The 20,022-nt window shown below is 58.3% G+C and overlaps 2 protein-coding genes across 4 annotated transcripts in view; both read right to left on the minus strand.

Moving 5' to 3' along the window:
- Positions 1-241: 241 nt before the first annotated feature.
- Positions 242-2,468, minus strand: UCN2 (urocortin 2). The gene is made up of 2 exons (XM_006928725.3): positions 2,230-2,468; positions 242-1,605 (listed from the first exon to the last, which is right to left on the minus strand). Exons 1-2 carry the CDS (start codon positions 2,332-2,334, stop codon positions 1,255-1,257), a joined length of 456 nt encoding a protein of 151 aa, XP_006928787.1. The 5' UTR covers positions 2,335-2,468; the 3' UTR covers positions 242-1,254.
- A 140-nt stretch (positions 2,469-2,608) lies between these two features.
- Positions 2,609-20,022, minus strand: part of COL7A1 (collagen type VII alpha 1 chain) — a 31,053-nt gene continuing 13,639 nt past the window's right edge. Inside the window, exons 49-118 of one of the 3 annotated variants that reach the window (XM_003982165.6) lie at positions 19,908-19,967; positions 19,780-19,815; positions 19,592-19,672; positions 19,454-19,489; positions 19,212-19,256; positions 18,987-19,058; positions 18,725-18,769; positions 18,451-18,477; positions 18,225-18,254; positions 18,026-18,106; positions 17,914-17,949; positions 17,802-17,837; positions 17,632-17,712; positions 17,341-17,376; positions 16,627-16,689; positions 16,347-16,391; positions 15,322-15,357; positions 15,213-15,248; positions 15,005-15,100; positions 14,848-14,883; positions 14,716-14,751; positions 14,560-14,607; positions 14,203-14,238; positions 13,948-14,070; positions 13,666-13,866; positions 13,536-13,571; positions 13,401-13,454; positions 13,150-13,218; positions 13,028-13,072; positions 12,849-12,911; positions 12,656-12,700; positions 12,289-12,324; positions 12,126-12,161; positions 11,940-11,984; positions 11,687-11,719; positions 11,545-11,607; positions 11,419-11,454; positions 11,259-11,339; positions 11,051-11,119; positions 10,895-10,930; positions 10,779-10,820; positions 10,583-10,627; positions 10,449-10,493; positions 9,802-9,837; positions 9,660-9,719; positions 9,418-9,525; positions 9,170-9,241; positions 8,993-9,028; positions 8,808-8,867; positions 8,666-8,710; positions 8,408-8,443; positions 8,262-8,297; positions 8,126-8,182; positions 7,905-7,976; positions 7,354-7,425; positions 7,105-7,140; positions 6,708-6,788; positions 6,405-6,458; positions 6,274-6,327; positions 6,139-6,201; positions 5,622-5,684; positions 5,406-5,522; positions 5,158-5,235; positions 5,007-5,060; positions 4,829-4,877; positions 4,148-4,180; positions 3,913-3,999; positions 3,590-3,679; positions 3,266-3,463; positions 2,609-2,935 (exon numbers count right to left, since the gene is read on the minus strand). In XM_003982165.6, the coding sequence (XP_003982214.2) occupies positions 2,919-2,935; positions 3,266-3,463; positions 3,590-3,679; positions 3,913-3,999; positions 4,148-4,180; positions 4,829-4,877; positions 5,007-5,060; positions 5,158-5,235; positions 5,406-5,522; positions 5,622-5,684; positions 6,139-6,201; positions 6,274-6,327; positions 6,405-6,458; positions 6,708-6,788; positions 7,105-7,140; positions 7,354-7,425; positions 7,905-7,976; positions 8,126-8,182; positions 8,262-8,297; positions 8,408-8,443; positions 8,666-8,710; positions 8,808-8,867; positions 8,993-9,028; positions 9,170-9,241; positions 9,418-9,525; positions 9,660-9,719; positions 9,802-9,837; positions 10,449-10,493; positions 10,583-10,627; positions 10,779-10,820; positions 10,895-10,930; positions 11,051-11,119; positions 11,259-11,339; positions 11,419-11,454; positions 11,545-11,607; positions 11,687-11,719; positions 11,940-11,984; positions 12,126-12,161; positions 12,289-12,324; positions 12,656-12,700; positions 12,849-12,911; positions 13,028-13,072; positions 13,150-13,218; positions 13,401-13,454; positions 13,536-13,571; positions 13,666-13,866; positions 13,948-14,070; positions 14,203-14,238; positions 14,560-14,607; positions 14,716-14,751; positions 14,848-14,883; positions 15,005-15,100; positions 15,213-15,248; positions 15,322-15,357; positions 16,347-16,391; positions 16,627-16,689; positions 17,341-17,376; positions 17,632-17,712; positions 17,802-17,837; positions 17,914-17,949; positions 18,026-18,106; positions 18,225-18,254; positions 18,451-18,477; positions 18,725-18,769; positions 18,987-19,058; positions 19,212-19,256; positions 19,454-19,489; positions 19,592-19,672; positions 19,780-19,815; positions 19,908-19,967 (4,101 nt within the window). In that variant the 3' untranslated portion in view covers positions 2,609-2,918. Of the gene's footprint in view, positions 2,936-3,265; positions 3,464-3,589; positions 3,680-3,912; positions 4,063-4,147; positions 4,181-4,828; positions 4,878-5,006; positions 5,061-5,157; positions 5,236-5,405; positions 5,523-5,621; positions 5,685-6,138; positions 6,202-6,273; positions 6,328-6,404; positions 6,459-6,707; positions 6,789-7,104; positions 7,141-7,353; positions 7,426-7,904; positions 7,977-8,125; positions 8,183-8,261; positions 8,298-8,407; positions 8,444-8,665; positions 8,711-8,807; positions 8,868-8,992; positions 9,029-9,169; positions 9,242-9,417; positions 9,526-9,659; positions 9,720-9,801; positions 9,838-10,448; positions 10,494-10,582; positions 10,628-10,778; positions 10,821-10,894; positions 10,931-11,050; positions 11,120-11,258; positions 11,340-11,418; positions 11,455-11,544; positions 11,608-11,686; positions 11,720-11,939; positions 11,985-12,125; positions 12,162-12,288; positions 12,325-12,655; positions 12,701-12,848; positions 12,912-13,027; positions 13,073-13,149; positions 13,219-13,400; positions 13,455-13,535; positions 13,572-13,665; positions 13,867-13,947; positions 14,071-14,202; positions 14,239-14,559; positions 14,608-14,715; positions 14,752-14,847; positions 14,884-15,004; positions 15,101-15,212; positions 15,249-15,321; positions 15,358-16,346; positions 16,392-16,626; positions 16,690-17,340; positions 17,377-17,631; positions 17,713-17,801; positions 17,838-17,913; positions 17,950-18,025; positions 18,107-18,224; positions 18,255-18,450; positions 18,478-18,724; positions 18,770-18,986; positions 19,059-19,211; positions 19,257-19,453; positions 19,490-19,591; positions 19,673-19,779; positions 19,816-19,907; positions 19,968-20,022 lie in introns of those variants that run through there. The other 2 variants (XM_019821172.2, XM_019821176.3) reach the window with 2 other exon arrangements.

Raw genomic sequence — 20,022 nt, forward strand, 5'->3', positions numbered from 1 at the left:
TGCCCCATCTGCAGGCAAGCCTGTCCACACTGCTCAGAAGGTCAGCCCCATCTCCAGCCCAGCAATGGAGCTGGGGGTGTGAGATTAGGCAAAACCTACTCCTTCTACACCAAGGAACCGGGTGGGTGAAATGGGGCAGGGGTGGAGGGAAGTGGGCAGAGGGGCAACATAGTCAGTATGACCAAACCCTTGACTGTCCTTGCCTGGGTGCACATGACTGTGATTCTCACTCATCCCATTCTCCAGTCACTACATTTATTGAGCTCTTCCTGCGTGCTAGAACCTTCAAGTGCACCGTCACTCAATGTTTGCAAGAAGCTTGGTGGCATCATTCTGCTTTACAGAGGAAGAAACTAAGGCTTGGAAAGGTGAGCACATTTTAGTTTGCTTGGGACAATTCAACAAAGGAGGTATGGGGCTGGACCGGAGCCCCAGCAGCCCAAGCCTCCTCTCTCCTGAGTCATCGTGTGTCCAAGGGCCGAGGCCAGGTGTGCAGGGCTGTGGGTAGGACAGTGCCTGGCTGTGTGTTGAGTGTGCTTCATGTGGGTTTGGGGGACAAGTATCTGTTCTTCCCAGCCCCCTCGCATGCCCTCCCCTCACCCCCACACACCCACAGCAGAGATGCACCCACCGATCACACGTACACCTACCACAAGGCAAGGCTGTCACAACCACAGACTTTCCACGTACGGTCACCCATGCCTGGAGATGCCTGTGACGGCCCCATTCTTCTGGGGTGGGTGCTGCCTCATGAAGCACAAAACATGCATGTGACCCTCAGCCTGCACTCCCCTGTGTGGTGACCTGTTGGGGGCAGGGAAGACCTGCAGGTCTGGTCTTAGGTGGATGGGTCTGAGATGCAATACTGGGCTCCTATGTTGAGGTTCCTAAAACTGGCACAAGAGTGGCCACATTGGCAGTGTCCAGATTCTTGCTCTTTGACTGTGGGGCACCCAGACATGGCAAGACTCCACACGGTAGTCACATTCCACAGTAGTGTCCAAGCTGTCCAGACATATTGTAAGTCTGTGTGGCTCCAGGTATGGCAAGACTCCATTTGGCAGTCACCCGATATGGCAATGCCCGGGCTGTCCAAACAAACTGTGGCTCTGTGAGGCACTCAGCTGTGATATGACACCACATGGCAGTGACTGCACGGGGCTGTGGCCAGGCGCACTGTGCCCAGATGTAGTGCGTCCTGCTCTGCTGCTGCCTTCCAGGTCTCCTAATTCAGGGTGACCCCCGCCCTGAGGCTCAGCGGCGGCCAACATGGGCCAGGATGCGAGCGTTGGCAGCGGCCTGCTCCCTCACAGCTCTGGCTCGGGCTTGCTCCAGTAAGATCCGCAGGAGGCCAATGGGGACATCCAGTGAGAGAGTGATGCGGGGGCCTGGGCGGGGGCCAGGGCTAGGGTGGCCCCAAGCAGTGGAGGGGCCCACGGTGCTGGCTGAGGGGCTCTCTGAGGCCACAGGGCGGGGAGTGGCTTGGGGAGGGTTCTGAGGGAGGAGCTGGAAGGCTGGAATAGGGGTCATGGGGACAAGCAGGGCCCTGCCCGACGTCAGGATCATCAGCACCAGCAGAGCCCACCTGGTCATCGCGTGGTCAGGCTGCGAGGAGAAAAGAGGCTCAGGGCAGGGGTTCTGGGCAGCCGTGGCGCATGGACAGATGCAGACGGGGAAAGTAGACAGACAGAGAGAGGGAGACCAAGGGAAGGAGACAGAGAGGTAGAGATTAGAGAGGCCAGGCATGGGACGGAGATAAGAGAGACAGAGATGAAAGCACAAGACAGCCAGACAGAGCAGGGGCCAGGGAGACGGAGAGAGCAAGAAGGAGAGTGAAAGAGACAGAGAGCACAGCTAGGTCTGGATCTAGATGTAGAGATGGGTACAGTTGGGGAGGGGAGGGAGAAGAGGGAAAAAGACGAGAGGGAGGACATGGAGGCAGAGCAAAAGAGGGAGACTGGAAGACAAAGAGGCTGGAGCCACCCCAGAGACAGACAGCATGATGAAAATAAGGATACCAAGGCATGGAGAGAACACAGAGGGACAAAAGGGGAGCCTCAGGTCTGAGGGAGCTTGCAGCAGATCGTGGACAAAGAAGGGCAGGAATGGGGTCCTCAAGGTAGAGAAGCAGCCAGAGACTCCACATCCGGAGACCTCCAATAACCCATACCCGGATCTACTCAGCCCCCAAGGCCCTGCCCATCCCACCCAGAGCCATCCCAGTCCTACCAGCAGCAGCCTCTTCTGGAGCAAGGTGGGGCCGCCGGGGCTGCCCGCGGCTGGGACCAGGCGGTGCTGTGCTGTGGTCGGGCCTCTGCCCCCTTCCGGGCCCATTTATCTCTCTCAGCCCCTGAGGTAGGAGCTGGGCACGGCTCCGGCATGAAGCAGCCCCCCACCTCTGACTCATCCCCTCCTGGGGGGGCAGTGAGGACGTGTCCTCAGCCTCCACTCTGTCTACTCCTTTTTGGGGACAAGTTGGACACTGAGAGTCACAGAACAGTGACCAGGGCTGGACAGAGGGACTCTGCACCCGTGCAGGAGAGCACTGACCTCCCAGGGAAAACCGGACCCCCTGCCATCCCCATCTCCCCAAACAGTCACAACAGGGGCCTTTTAAAACAGCAGCTTTAATGCCCCCCAGAATCAGCACCATGTCATCACAGGCTTGGGTCAAGGGGCGGGTCAGATGCAGTCACATCCGCTCACTGCCCACAGCCACCCCCACACTGAGTCATCTACCAGGGAGGCAGGAGCCACAATGGGGGTTTGTCCACAGGGGGGAAGGCTAGACCCACGGGACCAAGTCACTGAAATAACGGACACGCTCATGCACGCTCACATGCACTCAGGCCTGTAGCACCAAGGGGAGGGACAGGAGTCCACCAGGGGATGCTGGACTTCAGCTCATCATCTGGGCCTCAGCTTCGGGCAGCACCTGGGTGGAACAGGTTGGGAGCTGACTTCAGGCATCTGGCCTCACCCAGCATGTAGGCCACGGAGAGGCAGTGCGCAGATGGTCAGTGGGGCAGCTGGGAGCACAAGAGTGAGGCTCTGACCTCAGAGAGGGGATCCTCACTCAGACCCTTGAGGAGGGAGCATGGAGGGGACTCCACAGCTAGGGTTCTCTGTTCAGCAACTTGGTCTGGGGAGGTCTGTCCCAGGCCTCCCAGTCTGAGGGGGGTCCTGACGTGGGACCCCGACCAAGACCTGATCTGGGTAGGCTCAGTGTCCAGGTCCCTCTCGGGGCGGAGGGGTAGGCCCATACCTGTTCCCTGGCTCTGGACCACGCGGGGCATGCAGCGGCGCTCACAGGCCTCACGGGTCCCAAAACGATTCGCATTCCCTCCACAGCCGCCATAGACAAAGGGGTGACAGGCATCTGTGCCACCTGCCACAGCTCGATGGTACCAGCGCAGGGTGTAGGCAGTGCAGGAGCCCTCATCCAGTGGAAGCAAGCAGGGGTCTAGGGCCAACGGGGGTCAGGAGGTCAGCAGGGGTGGCGGCAGTCAGGGACTGAGGGTCAGTGAGAGGTCAGCAGGGGTCACTACTGTCCCTCCCTGAGTCCCTCTGGGCCAACCCCCCTTCTCACCATCACCATCCTGAAGAACTTCAGGGTCTTGGTATTCCTCCACAGAATACTCAGAATATTCATATTCATCGTCCTCTGGGGGCACCTCGCCTACACACAGGGTGGGGTGCTATGAGTGAGGCTGCTGCTGGGCCACGTTCATGCTGCCCAACCCCGGCCCCTGGGAGTGGGGCAGGTAGCGCTGGTCTCCCACGTGTGTGCCCAGTGTTCATGCTGTGCCCTCCATGTCGCCCCTATACACATGGCCTGTGCCCTGCATGCATGAGCAACCCCGCATGTGTCTGTGCCCCACTACACATGCCCCATGGTTCCCCTGTCCTCACCTTCCTCCTCTGCATGAGAGACCCGGAGCACAGGCACAGGGTGGAGCTGGGGGCTGGCAGTGTCTGCAGCATAACTAGGGAGGGGTCCTGGAGCAAGGAGCAGGGGCACAGGGCCTTGGGGTCATGATGGCAGCCACCCCAGCCAAGTCCCTGCTGAGCAAACCCAGATAATGGACACAGTGGGACCTGGCATGAGGAAAGTCCCAGGAGCAGAAAATACCAGAAAACTACTCACGTGATCCAGATGCAATAAACTGGCCCTGGCAGGCTGGAGGGGGCAGAGAAGGGCAGGGAGAGAGAAAAGAACAGAGAGAAAGAGACAACGATGGAAAGGGGCAGAGAAAGAGAGAGACAGAGGGACACACACAGCAGGGCAGAGAAAGACAGCAGGAGAAAGTGACAGAGAGACCGACAGGACAGAAAGAGAGAGAGGGTGGGAAGCAGAGAAAGAGGAAGGAAGAAAGAGGAAGAAAGGCAGAGGAGAAACAGACAAAGGACGAAAGAGAAGTTGGGAACAGGCCAACAAAGGGCAAGAGAGGGAGCGTCAGAAACAGACAGGCATGGAGAGGGAACGGAAGCAGAGACAGGAGGAGACAGAGCTTCACTCTCTGATACCCCTCAGGGCCATCAGAGCCCCACTGGGCTGCTCCCGCCTCCACCCCTCCACACACGGCCACACTGGGCTTCTAGGAACACTGTGTGTCCACCCACATTTGCTGCGTGTCACCGTTTGGGGAAAGTCCTCATAGTATGTCTGTCCTGAGCATACATGCCCTCCTGTGTATCTATCCATCTCCACCCATCTCTGTGACTGCTGGTCCCCCATAAGTTCTGGGGACCCCACCTGCCCCTGTCTAGGGGTGCTGGAGTAGAATGGGAATGAGACCCAAGAGGCTCTGGGCTGGGCCCCACTCACCACAATGCTGACTCATCTCCTGACGCACAAAGCCCCGAATGTCATCCTCCTGGGAGCACAAGACCACAAGGATCATGAAGAACCCAGGGATCACGGGAGGGACAAAGGGCATATGATGCAGGGATCACAGGGGGACAGCACTGAGTCAGGGGCCCAGCCCACGAAGGCCTACACTTACTGTTAACGCAGCTTCTCCCTTTTCCCCACGGGGGCCAGCGGGCCCTGGCCGCCCCTGTGTGCAACAGATGGGACCAGACTGTGACCTCTGATCTTAGGGACACCAGAGGTCACCCCAGTCTCTGACCCCAACCCCAGGAATCCCCACTTACCTGCTCCCCTCTCTCTCCAGGGGCCCCAGGGGCCCCAGGGGCACCCACCACTCTCTCTCCAGGGGGACCTCGCTCACCCTGTCAGACACAAGGATGAGTGAGCAGTCAGAGTCAGTGGAGGTCAGAAGGAAGGAAAGTCGAGATCATAGGCTCAGGGGTATTGGCGATGGGTTGCAGGGTCAGAGGTCAGTGATATTGGAAGGGTCAGGGAGGTTCAGGGATCAGGAGTCAGGGTCAGAGCTGTTTACCTTCTGGCCCTGAAGTCCTTCAGGGCCTTTGGGACCAACACTGCCAGGTGGCCCAGGGGGGCCACTAGAGCCATCATTGCCCCTGGGACCTGGGAAGCCCCCAATTCCTGGGGACCCCTGTGGAGAGACAGGTCAGAGTCAGTGATCAAAGCCCCCAAAGATGGACCCACTTCCAGAAAGTACAGTCCCTTTAGCTTGACCTTGGTCTCCACTTACCCGCTCCCCTTTCTCACCCTGGTCACCCTTGGATCCTGGCTGCCCATCAAAGCCTCGATCACCCTGGGAACAGAAAGAAGCATGAGAGACCATCTGTCTTGATGTCCTCAGTTCAACTGCCATGAGCCCCTTGGTCCAATGGCCACAATCTTCCATGACCCAAGCACCTGTGACCCTACCATCCCAGGACCTTCAACCTGCTGTGATCCTCATGACCCTGACCTGACTGTAATACCCCTTGCCCTGCTTCCACCTATTTCCTTTATATACACACACCAGCCTCCCCTACTGACCTCTTAGCCCTGATGCACCTCTCCCCACTGCTCCTCTTCTCATCCCTTAATCCAAAGTCCCTACTGTGACCCCAACTCACCCTGAAACCTCAAAACCAATCCTACTCTATCCCCCAGTGTCCCAACTTTCTACAACCCTCTTGACATGAAATCCTCATGACCCTACCATGACCTTCCCTGCCCCATTTTGACCCCCTTTTGTCCACTGTCGAGAGGGCCCATACCTTGGGACCAATCAGGCCCTCCTTTCCAGGGGTCCCCGACTGGCCCGGCATACCCGGCTCCCCCTGGAGAAGAGAAAACATGAGCTGGGCCTTGGCCTACCCATCCTCTCCCCATTCTGGGTGCCCCACACTCACCACATCTCCCTTGCGTCCTGCCAGCCCAGGGCGGCCAGGGGGACCAGCTTCTCCCTGCAGGGATCAATCAGGTAGAAGGGTCAGACAGGCCCCAGGCCCCACAGACGCCCATGTTCCCATCACCTCTGTACCTTATCTCCCTTCTCTCCGTCAAGGCCACAGGCCCCCTTTATCCCTCGTTCACCCTGGGGGGGGGGGGAAAGAAACGGAAAAGTGACTTCCAGACACCTAACCCCTTGACCAGACCATGTAACCACTCTCCAAACTGGCCTCAGACACTCTAATCTCTGACCTTCCAACCCCTAATCTAATGCCCCACATTCAATCCCATATACCCCAACATCTGACCCCAGATACCTGACCTTTGACCCCAGATACCTTGCCCTCCAACATCAGGCCTTCCTGACCAGGAAAAAAGCCCAGCCCCTTCCCACCTTGAGGCCCCGGGGACCCATGAAGCCAATATCTCCTTTGTCGCCTCGGATACCAGGGGTTCCATCCTTTCCTGGTGATCCCTGGTAGAGAGAGGGGTCAATATGGAGTCAAGAGAGGTCAGGAGGGATCCAGGGGAATCACTCTGGATGAAAGGAACAGGAAACACCACAGGGGTGAGAGTCACTATTGGAGGCCAGAGCCAATGGAAGGGCAGGATTTTCCATGGGCAGAGGTCACCATGCGGGTGGAAACATCATAGCAGTTACTGTGAAGGTGGGGGCACTGGGCAGCATGAGGATACCATGAGACCACTGGATCACTATAAGGTCAAAGGCCACCACAGGGAGATGGGGCCCTGTGGGGCAGGGGGTCTCTGAGGGAGCAGGGGCATCTTACCGGGTCACCTGGGATCCCTGCAGCACCAGGTTCACCCTGTAGGAAACACAGATGGGGGAGGGCCACCTTTCAGTGTGACTGTCCCCCGTGCCACTCAGTCACTCCCAGGCTGCACACAAATCCCATGTAATCACATGGCCACGTGGCCAACAGTGAGGGAGGCTGGAAAACCTCCAACGTTCAGAGGACACCCATGAGACAGATGTGTGTGACGGGTGGTTTGGGGTCTGTGCCTGGGGCAGGGCTGACCTTGGGTCCTGTGAGTCCACGAGCTCCCAGCAACCCGGTTGAGCCCTTGTCACCAGGCTCTCCCTTGGTGCCCTGTGGGTGTAACCAGGAGAGGGACATAATCAGGACCACACCAGGCTGGAGGCTTGAAGTATGACTGGAACCTGCCAGGTGGGGCAGCGCTCGCTCCCACCCATCACCCTCAGTGTGGCTCATTTCTCATCCCGGGCCCTCAGATCCCTGCCCCTTCTTCCTACCATGGGGCTCCTGAACCAACCTGGAGTACTCCTGACACCTAAGAAGCCCCTTGCCTGTTCCCAGAGGGCCTCTCTTCGAGCTACATTCCACAGAGCTCCCTGGCAACCTCACATGGAGGTCCTTGAGCCCACTGTAGAGCCCCCATCCTCTCAGCCACTCCACAGAGTTGCCACAGCCTACTGAACCCCCTCCTTCTAACCCCCAGAAAGCCCCCATCCTCCCCTTTTTTCCTCACAGACCCTCAATAGAGCCCCCACAGCCCACAGAAACCCTCTCCTGACCTTATATAGAGTACCCCACCCTCTTCTCTGTACCTTCTCTCCAGGGTTCCCAGTGTCTCCTCGAGGTCCTTTGTCACCATCTATGCCCCGAGGCCCTCGTTCGCCCTGGGTCAGGGGTCAGAAGTGAGGGTCAGGGGCTGGTGGTCTCTCACCATCTGAGGGTTTGAGCACTCAGATTCCCTGGCCCAGCCCCCACGGGAGCTCCTCCCACACCCAAGACAGACCCACTCTGTACATGAGCCAGACCTACTCACCATGTCCCCTTTGGCACCCCGTGGCCCTGGAGGCCCCACAGCCATGGCTGCATCACCCTGAGTGGACAGAGGGCAATCAGAGGACGCGGGACCACACTTAGCCCCTGCCTCTGCCCTCCCGCATGCCCACACTCACCTTGTCACCCTTTAGCCCTGTAGTTCCAGTGTCACCCTATTGGGTGGAAGAGTGTGAATCTCTCCAAACTGAGGAGTCCCAAGTCCTGAATTACAAGATCTGGCTCCACCCCCACCCACCCTGGGGCCTTTTCCCCATGTCCTTACCTTCTCCCCACGTTCCCCCCGGCTGCCCGGGGGCCCCTGTATGAGAAGACAACAGTGAGCTAAATAAACTTGGGGGCATTAGTGGGGAGACCGCTCAGGGGGTAGGGGACAACCAAGGGTCCAAGGGGAATGGGAGACATGAAGAACCAGAGAGTACATAAAAAGAACCAGAAGTCTACAGAGTGTGTCCCAACAGCACAGAGGTCACAGGCAGGGGAATGAAGTCACATCACTGGTGCTTTCCCCAAGGGGACCCACCGTGAGTCCTCGGGGTCCCTCCTGGCCGGGACGGCCGTCTTCACCCTGGATGGTGACATTGAGTTCATTGACTCAGAAGTTGGAAATGAGAGGCAAGAGCTGTGGTAAAGGGAGCCATGGCTGCAGAGCAGGAAGTACATACCCGGACACCAGGTTCCCCACGCTCGCCTCGGGCCCCGGGCAGCCCTGCTCCAGGGTCTCCCTGGAGATCAACAGGACACCAGGGATATGAGAGGGGAATCAGTGGGGGACAGAGGGTCAAGGGAGGTCAGTGGAGGGTGGAGGGAGTGATGGATACAGGAGAGCCAGCAGCATTGTCCCATCTACCTTGTCTCCTTTGAGTCCAGAGGGCCCGGGCACTCCCTGTGGGCAGAGTAAGGTGAGTGTCCCATGCCCTCAAAAGCACACACACATACCCAGACACACAGTGTGTCCCAGTTCCCACCTGGACAGACTCCAACACACAAGAATCAGATACCCGGGACAGAGAGCACTTCTACTCACCACTGACCCTGGTGGTCCAGGTGGCCCCAAGGGACCTGGGGCTCCCTCTCTCCCCGGGAGACCTGCCAGACCCTACGGGAACAATAAAGCAAAAGAGGCAGAGAATGACTTGGAGACCTTCCTCCCCTATGGCCCCTCCAAGACTGGAGCTCCTGAGGCAGGGCCTGGGCCCCCTTCTCCTCACCCACTACCAAATTCAGAAGTCTTGAAGTCACCAAGTCCCTGCATGCTGCTCCCAGCACGCTTACCCGCTCTCCACTGGGGCCTGGCTGACCCATCTCTCCACGAAGGCCTGTCTGACCGGGGAATCCGACAACACCAGGAGCACCAGGGGGCCCAGGGGGGCCCGCATCTCCCTGGAACAGAGATAGCAAAGGGAGGAATGGCCCCAACAGGACTCCTTCCCAGAACCAGGCCCAGAATGCCTTCTTCCCGCTTCCAGGCACCTCCCTGCCTGCTGCACACCACTGGTGATGGGGCATTGACTAACCTTCAGACCTGGAGGACCAGCTGGCCCAAGGGGGCCCTGGACCCCGATTCCTGGGTCACCCTTCAAGGGAAAGAGGGGTCAGATCAGCTCTCCGAGTCCCAGGAACATGACCCCCAGCAGGGATGCTTTAGGGTACACATACCTTATTACCCTTGAGTCCAGGAGCCCCTTTTTGACCCTAAAAAAGCAAAGTAAACAGTACTTGAGACGGGAGGAACATGAACCCAGAGCTTAGACACGGCCCAAGAATATTCCCAGGGTAGCTCACATGTGGAACTCAGACACGTAAGCAAGGATTGGCTCACAGGAGCCCAGAGGTGACCACAGATATGTGGGAGTTTAGGCGTGGCTACAGACACGGGGAGCCCACACAGAAGCACAGGCATAGGGACCTCCGGTGTGAGCACAGACACACAGGAGCTCCCAGGAGCACACAAATGTTGCCCCATCCTGGGGAGCTAAGACAGGCCCACAAGCATGCATTCAGATACATGGAACGCAGAGGTGGCAGGGGAAAGGGGTACATTAACAGGAGACCTAGGGCATCAGACAGGGACACACACATGTGTGCTCAGACACAGTGAGGAGCAGAAGACCTAGGATAGGCACAAGGAAGCAAAGACACACCCCCGCCCCCACCCAGGAGTGAGGAAGCCAAGAGGCTGGATCCCTGTGTACTCCCTGGAGCGGGATCCTGAATGCTGGAGGGTGCACAGGCCTGGGAATGGTCCCTCATGTCCACACCTGCACTCCTCACTCCCAGCTGACTTGCCCAGACCCCAGACTCACATCTTCCCCAGGGTCTCCAGGCTCCCCTGCACGGCCAGCTTCACCCTGCACAGAAAGGGTAGTAAGGTGATCTAGCCACCCAGCCTGGCCCCCCTCTACACAGTGCTTAGGCCCTTGGGCTGGGTCTGCCTCACCTTCTCGCCCCGAGGCCCTGGCAGTCCTCGATCACCTTTGGCTCCCTGTAGAGACGGGACAGGAAGCAACATGGGCATTAGGGGCACAGAAAGATGACACCCAAGGAAGGAGGTGCAGGGTCTAATGTAACACGTATTATGAAAGCCCAGAGTCATGAAGATGGGTGAACTATGCTGTCGGAGGCTCCACACTCACCGGCTCTCCCACCAGGTCTCCAGCAAGGCCTCCGGGGGCTCCCTGATGAGGAAGAAGGGTCAGTGGGATGCCCTGGCCCCCCTCAGTCCCTCCCCCCAGGCCTTCTGCACACTCACCTTCTCTCCCTTTGCTCCAGGGGGCCCGACCACAGCCTGTGGGGAATGCCCAGTGAGTTACCTAGCCCCCCCGCCTTCTCCCCAGCCCCACCCTGCCAGCCTGGATGGTGAGGCAGAGGAGCTGGTACAGAGGGTCGGGGTCAGGGTCAGGATCACCTGTCCAGGAGTCCCCATGGGTCCAGGCTCTCCTTTAGGTCCAACAGGGCCGGGCAGACCTGGCGACCCCTGTGACAGGGCAATGGGAAGGACTCAGTGCCTCCCCACTGCCCTGGGCCTGCTGCCACTGCTCTCCCTACTCTCTAGGCCCAGGACCGGGCACACGGCCCCATCACAGGCTTGGAGAAAGCTCTCCCAGAATACACACCGGCACACCAGGAGCTCCTCTGTCTCCGTCTTTGCCACTGGCACCATCACGACCTGGGGCTCCCGGCTTCCCTGTCTCCCCCTGAAAGGGAGGAGCTCTGTCATGGCCTGCCCACTGACTCCTGACCCCCTGGAGTTCAGTCTTGACCCCCAGGACTCACCACTTGTCCAGGCAGACCCGGTGCCCCTTGAGGACCCTGAAGGAGACAAGTCAGATGTGAGAAGAACATGGGGGAACGTGGGACCCAGGGGGCAGGACATGGTGTCCCTGCAGGGACCTCACTTACCACGAGGCCTGAAGGGCCAGGAGGGCCAGGAAGTCCCACAGCCCCGGTGGGTCCGGGCAGGCCCTGGGGGAAGAAACAGTTCAGGGCAGCTCCAATCCCACGTGGCTCCCTGTGACTCTAACCCCTGAGCTGGGCCACTCACCCGTCCTGGTGGTCCTGTCTCTCCAGGCTCCCCCTGCCAAAAACCCAGAGACCTTGTGACCCCACAAAAAGACAAGAGGCTCCTCAGCCCTCTGCCCATAAGAAAAGCCCACGTGGATGGGGCACCTTGGTGCTTAGCCCCATCTCAGGGTGATGACAACCCAGGGGGGTGGCAGGGGCTATCCTGGTGTGGACATGGCTCAGAGGAGCCTCCTCTGCCTTTTAGCCACACGCCTGCACACACCTATACTCACCTTCAGGCCAGAAGGACCCTGGGGTCCTGTGGAGCCAGCAAGGCCCTAGAAAAAAGTATCAAGAGCAGGGGACGGGAGTCAGAGTCATCTGCCGGGGCTCGGGGATTAACACAAACAAGGCCTGGCTCACCAGTGGGGATTAGTGCCCATCCCACCCCCACCAGGCAGTGCTCTCCTGTTACTCACCGGGGCACCAGGAGGTCCAGGGTCTCCGTGGCCACCCTGTTGGAGAGAGAAGGAGTCTGGTGAGGCGGAGCCAGTCCCACCCCACCAGAGAAACTAAGGCAGTACTGACCCTTGTGGCATGGGGCAGGATGGGGGCAGGAGGGGTGAGGATTCTGATACTCACCACTGGGCCAGGGGTCCCCCTTGGACCTTGCAAACCCTGGATAGAGAAGGGGGGCTGCTGAGCCTCAATCCGGGCCTCATGTGGGCCTATTTCCAACGTGCAGAGGCCTCTGTCTAGGGAGCCCACATGCAGGCTGCCACCCCTCAGGCATAGATCACCCCATACCCTCAGGGATAACACATCCTGGCCTACACACCACACCACACACACACACACACACACACACACACACACACACCTGCACTCACACCCTGGCACGCAGGCACAACATCCTTGTCACTGGTGACATGTGCACAGAGCAGCCAGCTCCCAGCAGAGGGCAGCTGTTCCCAGGAGCCTGGGCCAGGAGGTTCCTGCCACCACTTACCGGCTTCCCTTCAGGCCCAGCCACACCACGCTCTCCTGGTAGACCCTGAAGAGAACAGGTTTAAGACCACATGGATCCTCTTTGTTCCCACATCCCAGCCACCCCAGACAGTCCCAGGCAGTGCAGACTCCAGTCCAGACAACACTGTAAGAGCCCTGTGCAGGCACATGGGTGACCTGTGGCACAGACTCACCGGGCTGCCATCAAGACCCCTCTGTCCAGGCTCTCCCCGGTCTCCCTTGATGCCTGGCACACCCTATAAGCAGAACGGCATGTCCTGAGCCCCCAGTCACTGCTATGTGCCCATAGACACACCACTGCTCACGTGCCCCCCTAAAGGAGAGGGAAGCGTGGTGGGTTAGCAGGCCTCACCCTGTCTCCCTTGGGGCCTCGGTCGCCATCACTGCCTGGATCCCCCTGTAGGGATGACATGTCAAGCTGGACCCTGGTGCCATGGCAGGGAGTGGCCCCCCCTGTTGATCGCACACACTGACCTTAGTGCCTTTGAGTCCAGGGGGTCCTTGCACTCCAGAGAGTCCAGGACCTAGCTCATCCACAGCCACCTACAAATACCAGGTCATAGGAGAGAAATGTGTCTATCACAGAGGCATGGAGGGGTCACCCCGGATTAAAGGATCCCACAGGATTATGGGTTAGAGACACCATATGGAGTTTCTGGGGCCTAAGTTAATGGTGCCCTCCTGGTAACAACAGCCACAGGCCCAGGGCAGGGCTGGCTGATCACCTTGGGGCCAGGAGGGCCGGGAGGTCCAGGGAGGCCAGGAGGGCCGTCTCTGCCCTGTGGAGAAGAAGGAAACGGTGTGGCTTCCCCAGCACAACACCCAGGAAGTCCCGCCCCCTGTAGCCTCTCTCAGCTCACCTGTTCCCCACGTTCTCCTTTCTCTCCTCGTTCTCCCTGAGGTGCAAATAGCAGGGTGAGGGCCACATCCACGGGGAGCCCAGCCCCTCCTGGCCCCACATCCCCAGTCTTCCTGGCTAGCCCAGCTCACCCTCTCTCCTGGCCTTCCTGCCTCCCCTGCGTCCCCAGCCCGGCCTGGGAGCCCAGGAATACCAGGCTTTCCAGGCTCCCCGGCAAGGCCGGGAGGTCCAGGGGGGCCCCTTTCCCCAAGAGCCAGGCCTGGTGGCCCCTGAGGGCCAGGGTCTCCACGATCTCCCTTCAGCCCACGTTCTCCAGAAAAGCCAATGGGTCCCTGGAGGAACAGAAGAGTGAATGTTGCTAGAGGTGGGTGACACCGTCCACAGGACATCCCCACTGAGTGATCGACACTCACCTCCTTGCCTGGGGGGCCCCGCTCGCCTGGGTCCCCCTTAGGACCACGGCGCCGGTCAGGCAAGGGCAGGAAGCTGCCGGAGCTCTCATCCCAGGTCTCCACGATCTCTCGCAGGGCAGATGTCTGAGTGATAACAAGGGGTTGGGGAAACAGGGACCGTTCCTGCAGCCACCCAGGCCCTCGCCAGGCCATGTGGGCGCCCCTTGCCCCCTGGGGCCTCCATCCACCCCCACTCCCGGCCCCCAAACAACCTACCTTGATGCCAATCGTTTCCAGCAACCGCTCCACATTCTGGGGACACAAGCTGGGTGAGGGGCTACCCTCAGAGAAGCCCCACGCTGCTCCCAGAAACAGCTTCCATACTCTCTTCTCCAGGCCTCTTGCCCACAGGACACTTTAGCGCTGGTTGAGGTGGCTCAAGGCCCTGGAAGCCCCTCCCTGGCATGCCCCCATTGCCTGGTCCCCCCAGTGTAGACTATGGGAATCCCAATAGGACAGGAGACTGAACACAGGACAGAACCCATGGGGCCACAGGGCAAGGGGAAGAGGATAGAGGTGGCTCCTTTAGGCATGCAAATAAGAGTCGAGGACCAGGTCTTAAGCTTCACTCACCCCCACGCTCCCAGGTTCTCCTCTCAGGCCACGTTCTCCCGGAAGGCCCTGGAGACACCAAGAGACAAGTTGCTGGACCCAGTTTCTGGGGGAAGTGTGCATGCACCATGTGGGAGCTATGGCTACCTGGGCATGTGAGAAAGGTGGGGACCTCACCTGTTCCCCTTTGGGTCCACTCTCCCCACGGTCACCCTGAGAACAAAGAGTGATCACAAAGAGAGGTGGGAGGAAATGCTTCAACCCTACTAGCCCCTCACCGTACCCCCTACCCACCACATGCACACTCACCTTGGGGCCTGTGTTTCCTGGAACCCCAGGAAAACCCTGAGATATGATAGAACACAAAGAGGTCACATAGGATCATGGTATCCCAGGATGGTATCCAGTGGGAACATAATGGCCCCCGACGCTCCCAAGTCCTAGAACGACCCTCCTGGATACTCACCTGGCCAGAAGGGCCCACCTGCCCAGGGAGGCCTGGGGGACCCTGGAGTCCAGGGCTACCAGGAGCTCCACGCTCACCCTTGGGACCCTCATGGCCCTGTGGGGGATGCAGCCAGGATCAGGACCCTGAGGCCCCAGAAAAGAGTGGAACCATATATCACAGATATCACAGGGTCATGGGTCAGGTTGCAGAAGGCTCCAGCACTCACTTCTCTCCCGGGGGTGCCTGAATCTCCCTTCTCTCCCTGTGGAGGACAAGGGTACTTTAGATAGGGCCCTATTCTGAGGGCAGAACAGACTCCAAGCGAGGGGTCTTACCTTCCTTCCATCTTCTCCAGGGTCCCCAGGTTCCCCCTGTGGGCACAAGATTCACATCAGCCCCAAAATTCACTGGTGTCTGGCTGCAAGACACTGGCTTGGCTGGTCTCAGATGATTGTATGTCTGTGTCTATGACTCCAAGCCTCTGTGTCTTGGAGCACGGCCTATGACCATCTGAATGAGCCTTTATACATCTGAGGGCATGCCTGTGTGGTTCTGCTCACTTCTACATGTAACTGCACATGTTCTCTATCTCTGGCTTTCTAGATGTAATACCACATCTATGCATGTGTGTGTGTGTGTGTGTGTGTGTGTGTGTGTGTGTGTGTTAGCATGTGTATCCATGCATGGGCCTTATGTCCTCATAGGTGGCACTTAGTAGGTGTCTGTCGGTCTGCACATTGTGACTCATATCTACATATGGGCATGTACATGTATACACAGGGCGGACATGTGTCTACATGTCTCTGGTGCCTTGAGAATTGTCTCTATGTCTCAATATCTGTGTACAAGTCAACATGTGTGGCCATATGTAGGTGAGTGACTGCGGATATGAATGCACGTGTCACATGCCAGAGTCTTGGATGTGTGTCTCATTATGTTTCAGCACAGGTCCACATGTGGCCCTGGTCCCATGTCTTAGCACATATCTGGTCTGGGTGGAAGTGTCTGTGTCAACAAGTCTCCAAGTATCCGTCAATGTGGCTTCATGCGAGTATGTCTGCCCCTCTCAATCTGTGTCTGTGGCTCTTCACCTGATCCCGTGGCTGTGGGTTATTTTAGCAGGTGTCAGTCCATCTGGGCACAAATCAGCATGCCCACATAACTCACTGCGAGGCTGCCTGATGTGCACGTGACGTGGATTTCAGTATGTATCTGTATGTAGGTCTGGGCTAGGTACATGGGTGTTGACACACTTCAGCAAGTGTCTGCCTGTGTGTCCCATGTGCAGCTACATATCTGGTCTGGGTACACGTGCTGACATTTCTCAGTAGGTGTCCCTGTGTCTGCTCTAGAAACTCACATTTTTCCCATTCAGGCCAGGCTTGCCATCCTCTCCTGGCTTTCCCTGTGGGAACAGAACATTAAGTCAGGGATCGGGTGAGGGCAGTAACGGGGCAAAAGGGTACCATGAGGGGGCCTGGCTGGCTCAGTTTGTAGAGCGTGAGGCTCTTGATCTCAGGATCATGAGTTCGAGCCCCACATTGGGTGTAGAGATTATATACATACATACGTACATACATATATACATACATATGTAAATAAACTTTAAAAAAATGGGTACCATGAAAACTCAGTCTCACCTGGGCTCCAGGGGGGCCAGACGGGCCAGGGGGTCCGTGTTCTCCTCGGAGGCCTGGAAGCCCCTGGAAAAAGTCTTTGCTAGGGTTGAAAGAGCCACTGAGAGCCCCTGGAGCACACCCATGGACTGGGGAGGACCCCATTAAGATCCTCCTTGAGTGTAGAGACCCCCAAAATTTGGCGGTTTCACTGAAATCCCCTGAGGCAGAGACTCCATTGGTTAGGGCCCCCACCTCTACTAAAATTCCCAAGGGAATAACCTACAGGACTTGGGGGACCTAATAAGGCCCCCAAGGCGAGGCCAAGAAGGTCAGAAAGCTGGACCCTGCTAAAACCTGCCTGCCAGGGACTGAGACCCCTCCCAAGGACAGGGCTGGACCAACCGCTCCTATTCCCAGTGGTACTGTGAAATGATGACCCCGGGCAATTTATGCTGGACCTGAGCCACTCTCCGGCCTAAGATCTCCCCTCACTGGGGTGCCTGGGTGGCTCAGTCGGTTGAGCGTCCGACTTCGGCTCAGGTCATGATCTCGCAGTCCATGAGTTCAAGCCTGGCATCGGGCCCTGTGCTGACAGCTCGGAGCCTGAAGCCTACTTCTGATTCTGTGTCTCCCTCTCTCTCTGCCCCTCCCCTTCTCATGCTCTGTCTCTCTCACTCTCAAAAATGAATAAATGTTAAAAAAAAAACAAACAAAACCAGATCTCCCCTCACTTACGTCTCTCCCTGGGTCTCCAGCTTTGCCTGCAGCACCCTGAGGAGAGACTCAAAGTCAGGGGGTCTGCAGTGATCACGGGGTCAGGAGCACCACCCACCAACAACACCACTAGTTCCTGTGAACTCAGGCCTGCAAGGCACTAACATCCCCCACCCAGGAAGGTTCTAGGAGAAGACACAGATACCCCACCTAGCTCCCGAGTTCATCAAGACCAAGAAGACCCAGGTGAGGCTGGGGTCATATGAAGAGGAAAGGGAAAGGTGTGACCAGACCATGACCCTCATGACTCACATGCAGCCCAGGGGGGCCAGGGGCTCCTGGTTTACCATCCAGCCCACTGCGGCCATCCAGGCCAGGTGAACCCCGGTCACCCTGAGGAAAATAGAGAAGTAAGAGGCCTCAAAGGATAAGATGGACCTAAGAGCCTGGCTCGCGGCTAAAAAACCTCCATGCCCTCTCACCTTCTCTCCTGTTGGGCCTCGGACACCTGGGTCCCCCTGGAGGGAACAAGGTCAGATAAGAGGTGAGGGTAAGAGGAGGACTGAGGCTGCTGGGGCAAAGAGTATCACTCACCTGAGGGCCTGGGGGCCCCCGGAGTCCACTGATGCCCTGAGGATAGGGGAAGGAAGAAATCAGACCAGGCTTTCCCAGACCCACACCTCCTCATGGGACCAACCACACTCACCCTCTCCCCAGCAGCTCCAGGGGGGCCTGGGTCACCCTTGGGTCCTCGAGGACCCTCCTGTCCACGGTCCCCCGGCTCTCCCTGTGGCAGAGACAAGCTGGTTGAAGGAACGGCCCTAGGGCTGCAGGCAGGCCCATCATGGAGGCACCAGGGGGCTTCCCTGTGCTCAGAGCTTCACTCCACCCACAGACCCTGATACCTTCTCTCCAGCTCCAACTCCCATGTCTACCTGTGGGAGGGGGGGGATAGTCAGTGAATGGTTCAACAAGGAGAATTGGGGCTAGTGAGGGGCTATGGGATCAATGGAGCTATCAGGAGGCCATGAGGGGAACAGGGGGCAGTGGAAGGGATGAAGGGATACCATGTGGCGCCAACAGGGGCAGGTGAGGGACAGGATAGAGGACCACACCCAGCTAAGCCCTTACCAGCCGTGCAGGGGGTCCCGGGAGACCCTGGGAAAGGAAATGATTATGATCAATAGGAGCCCCAAGATCACAGGGCATGGCTGTTCATCCCAGACTCAACTCTGCTCCCCGATTCCCTGAAGCACCCCAATGCCAACACCCAGAAGGCAGGTCAGGCCTGGAGACAGCCATCAATACTCCCCACCTTGACCTCCAGGTCCCTTATGTACACACTGACCAGATCAAGCACTGGAAACTCCCATCCCTCCAAGCCCAGAACACTGGCATTACTCACCGGCTCCCCACGGTCACCCTTGGGTCCAGATGGTCCAGGGCTGCCCTGTAGAAAGTCAGGGGGTCACTCAAGATAGGCAGCAATTTCAGGAAGCTTTGGAAGCAAACTAAAGACTCATGGGGATCCTGGTGGCCTTTGGGGGTTGTGACGAAGGGGTCACAGGGGATTGTGAGCATTTATCATTGCAGGGTTGGGATGGCAGGAGGGGGGGCTGGGAACTGGATGGCTGAAGTTGGGGTTAGGGGTCAGGGTTAGGACTCACGTTTCGTCCATCCTCTCCTGGATCTCCTTGGTCTCCCTTCTCACCCACAGGTCCCCGAGCTCCAGGTGCCCCCTGAGAAGAGCAGCTGGTCTGAGACAGGCCCTCGTGGCATTCTGCAGGTTTCCCATGACCCCCCATACTGTTCAGGTTCCCCATCACCCCCAAAACCATGCCTGAATTTCCCATCACAATATGCACCCCCTTACTTCTCCCTGCCAGCCTCACCCGAAGGCCACGTTCGCCAGCTTTTCCAGGCAAACCTGGGTCACCCTGGTGATGGAGAGAAAGCCACACTGAGCAGGTGGCTTGGGCTCAAACTGACTCAAGGAGCAGGGGCAGAGAACGGTCTGGGCACCAGATAGACAGTAGGCAAGGGAATGGATTCGATGACCTGGGGGAGCCCCCAGTCCAGTGGGATCACAATGCAAGGGTACCGGGTCAGAAATCAGAGTGGGAAGGAGTCTTACCGGGGGACCTTCGTCACCTTTCTCTCCAACTTCACCCTGAGAGACATGAGAATCAGTCCTGGTCCCAAGATCCCCCGCGATGACAGCAACATTCTACTCTCCTACCCCCCAAGACTCCCCCAGCTCCAGCTTTCTTACATCTCGTCCTCGGGGGCCGACGAGTCCTGGGGGACCAGGCCGCCCAGGGTCTCCCTTCTCTCCAGGAGGTCCTGAGTCACCCTGTGGAGGAGGCAAAAGTGGGGTGATGCAGGATGCACATAGCAGCCAGTCCCTGAGGGGTGGTAACCCCAGAAACCTTGAGGTTACCCAAGGTCATAGGTACTCACCGGGGGTCCTGCTCTGCCTGTCAGGCCAATGGGACCCTGCAGGGTGTAGGGGGGAGTACAGGACTTAGTTGGGGCTCCCAGGTACTACCTCATCTCCTGCCACACTCCCCAGCCCCACATTTATTCACCCGGTCTCCAGGGTCTCCTTTGGGGCCAGGGTCTCCTTGAAGAACCAAGCCAGGCGGGCCCTGTGGCGAAAGGATCAGAAGTCAGGGAGCACAACCCTCACCTGCCCTACCCCCT

This window comes from Felis catus, chromosome A2 (genome assembly GCF_018350175.1).
Source record: "Felis catus isolate Fca126 chromosome A2, F.catus_Fca126_mat1.0, whole genome shotgun sequence".
Lineage (NCBI taxonomy): Eukaryota > Metazoa > Chordata > Mammalia > Carnivora > Felidae > Felis > Felis catus.

What these genes read in the sequence shown, in the direction of transcription:
- UCN2 (XM_006928725.3), bottom strand. Translation starts at nt 2,334, where the DNA reads ATGGGCCCGGAAGGGGGCAGAGGCCCGACCACAGCACAGCACCGCCTG. An exon ending in TCCAGAAGAGGCTGCTGCTG is followed by an intron (nt 1,606 to 2,229) that starts GTAGGACTGGGA and finishes TTCTCCTCGCAG; the next exon opens with CCTGACCACGCGATGACCAG.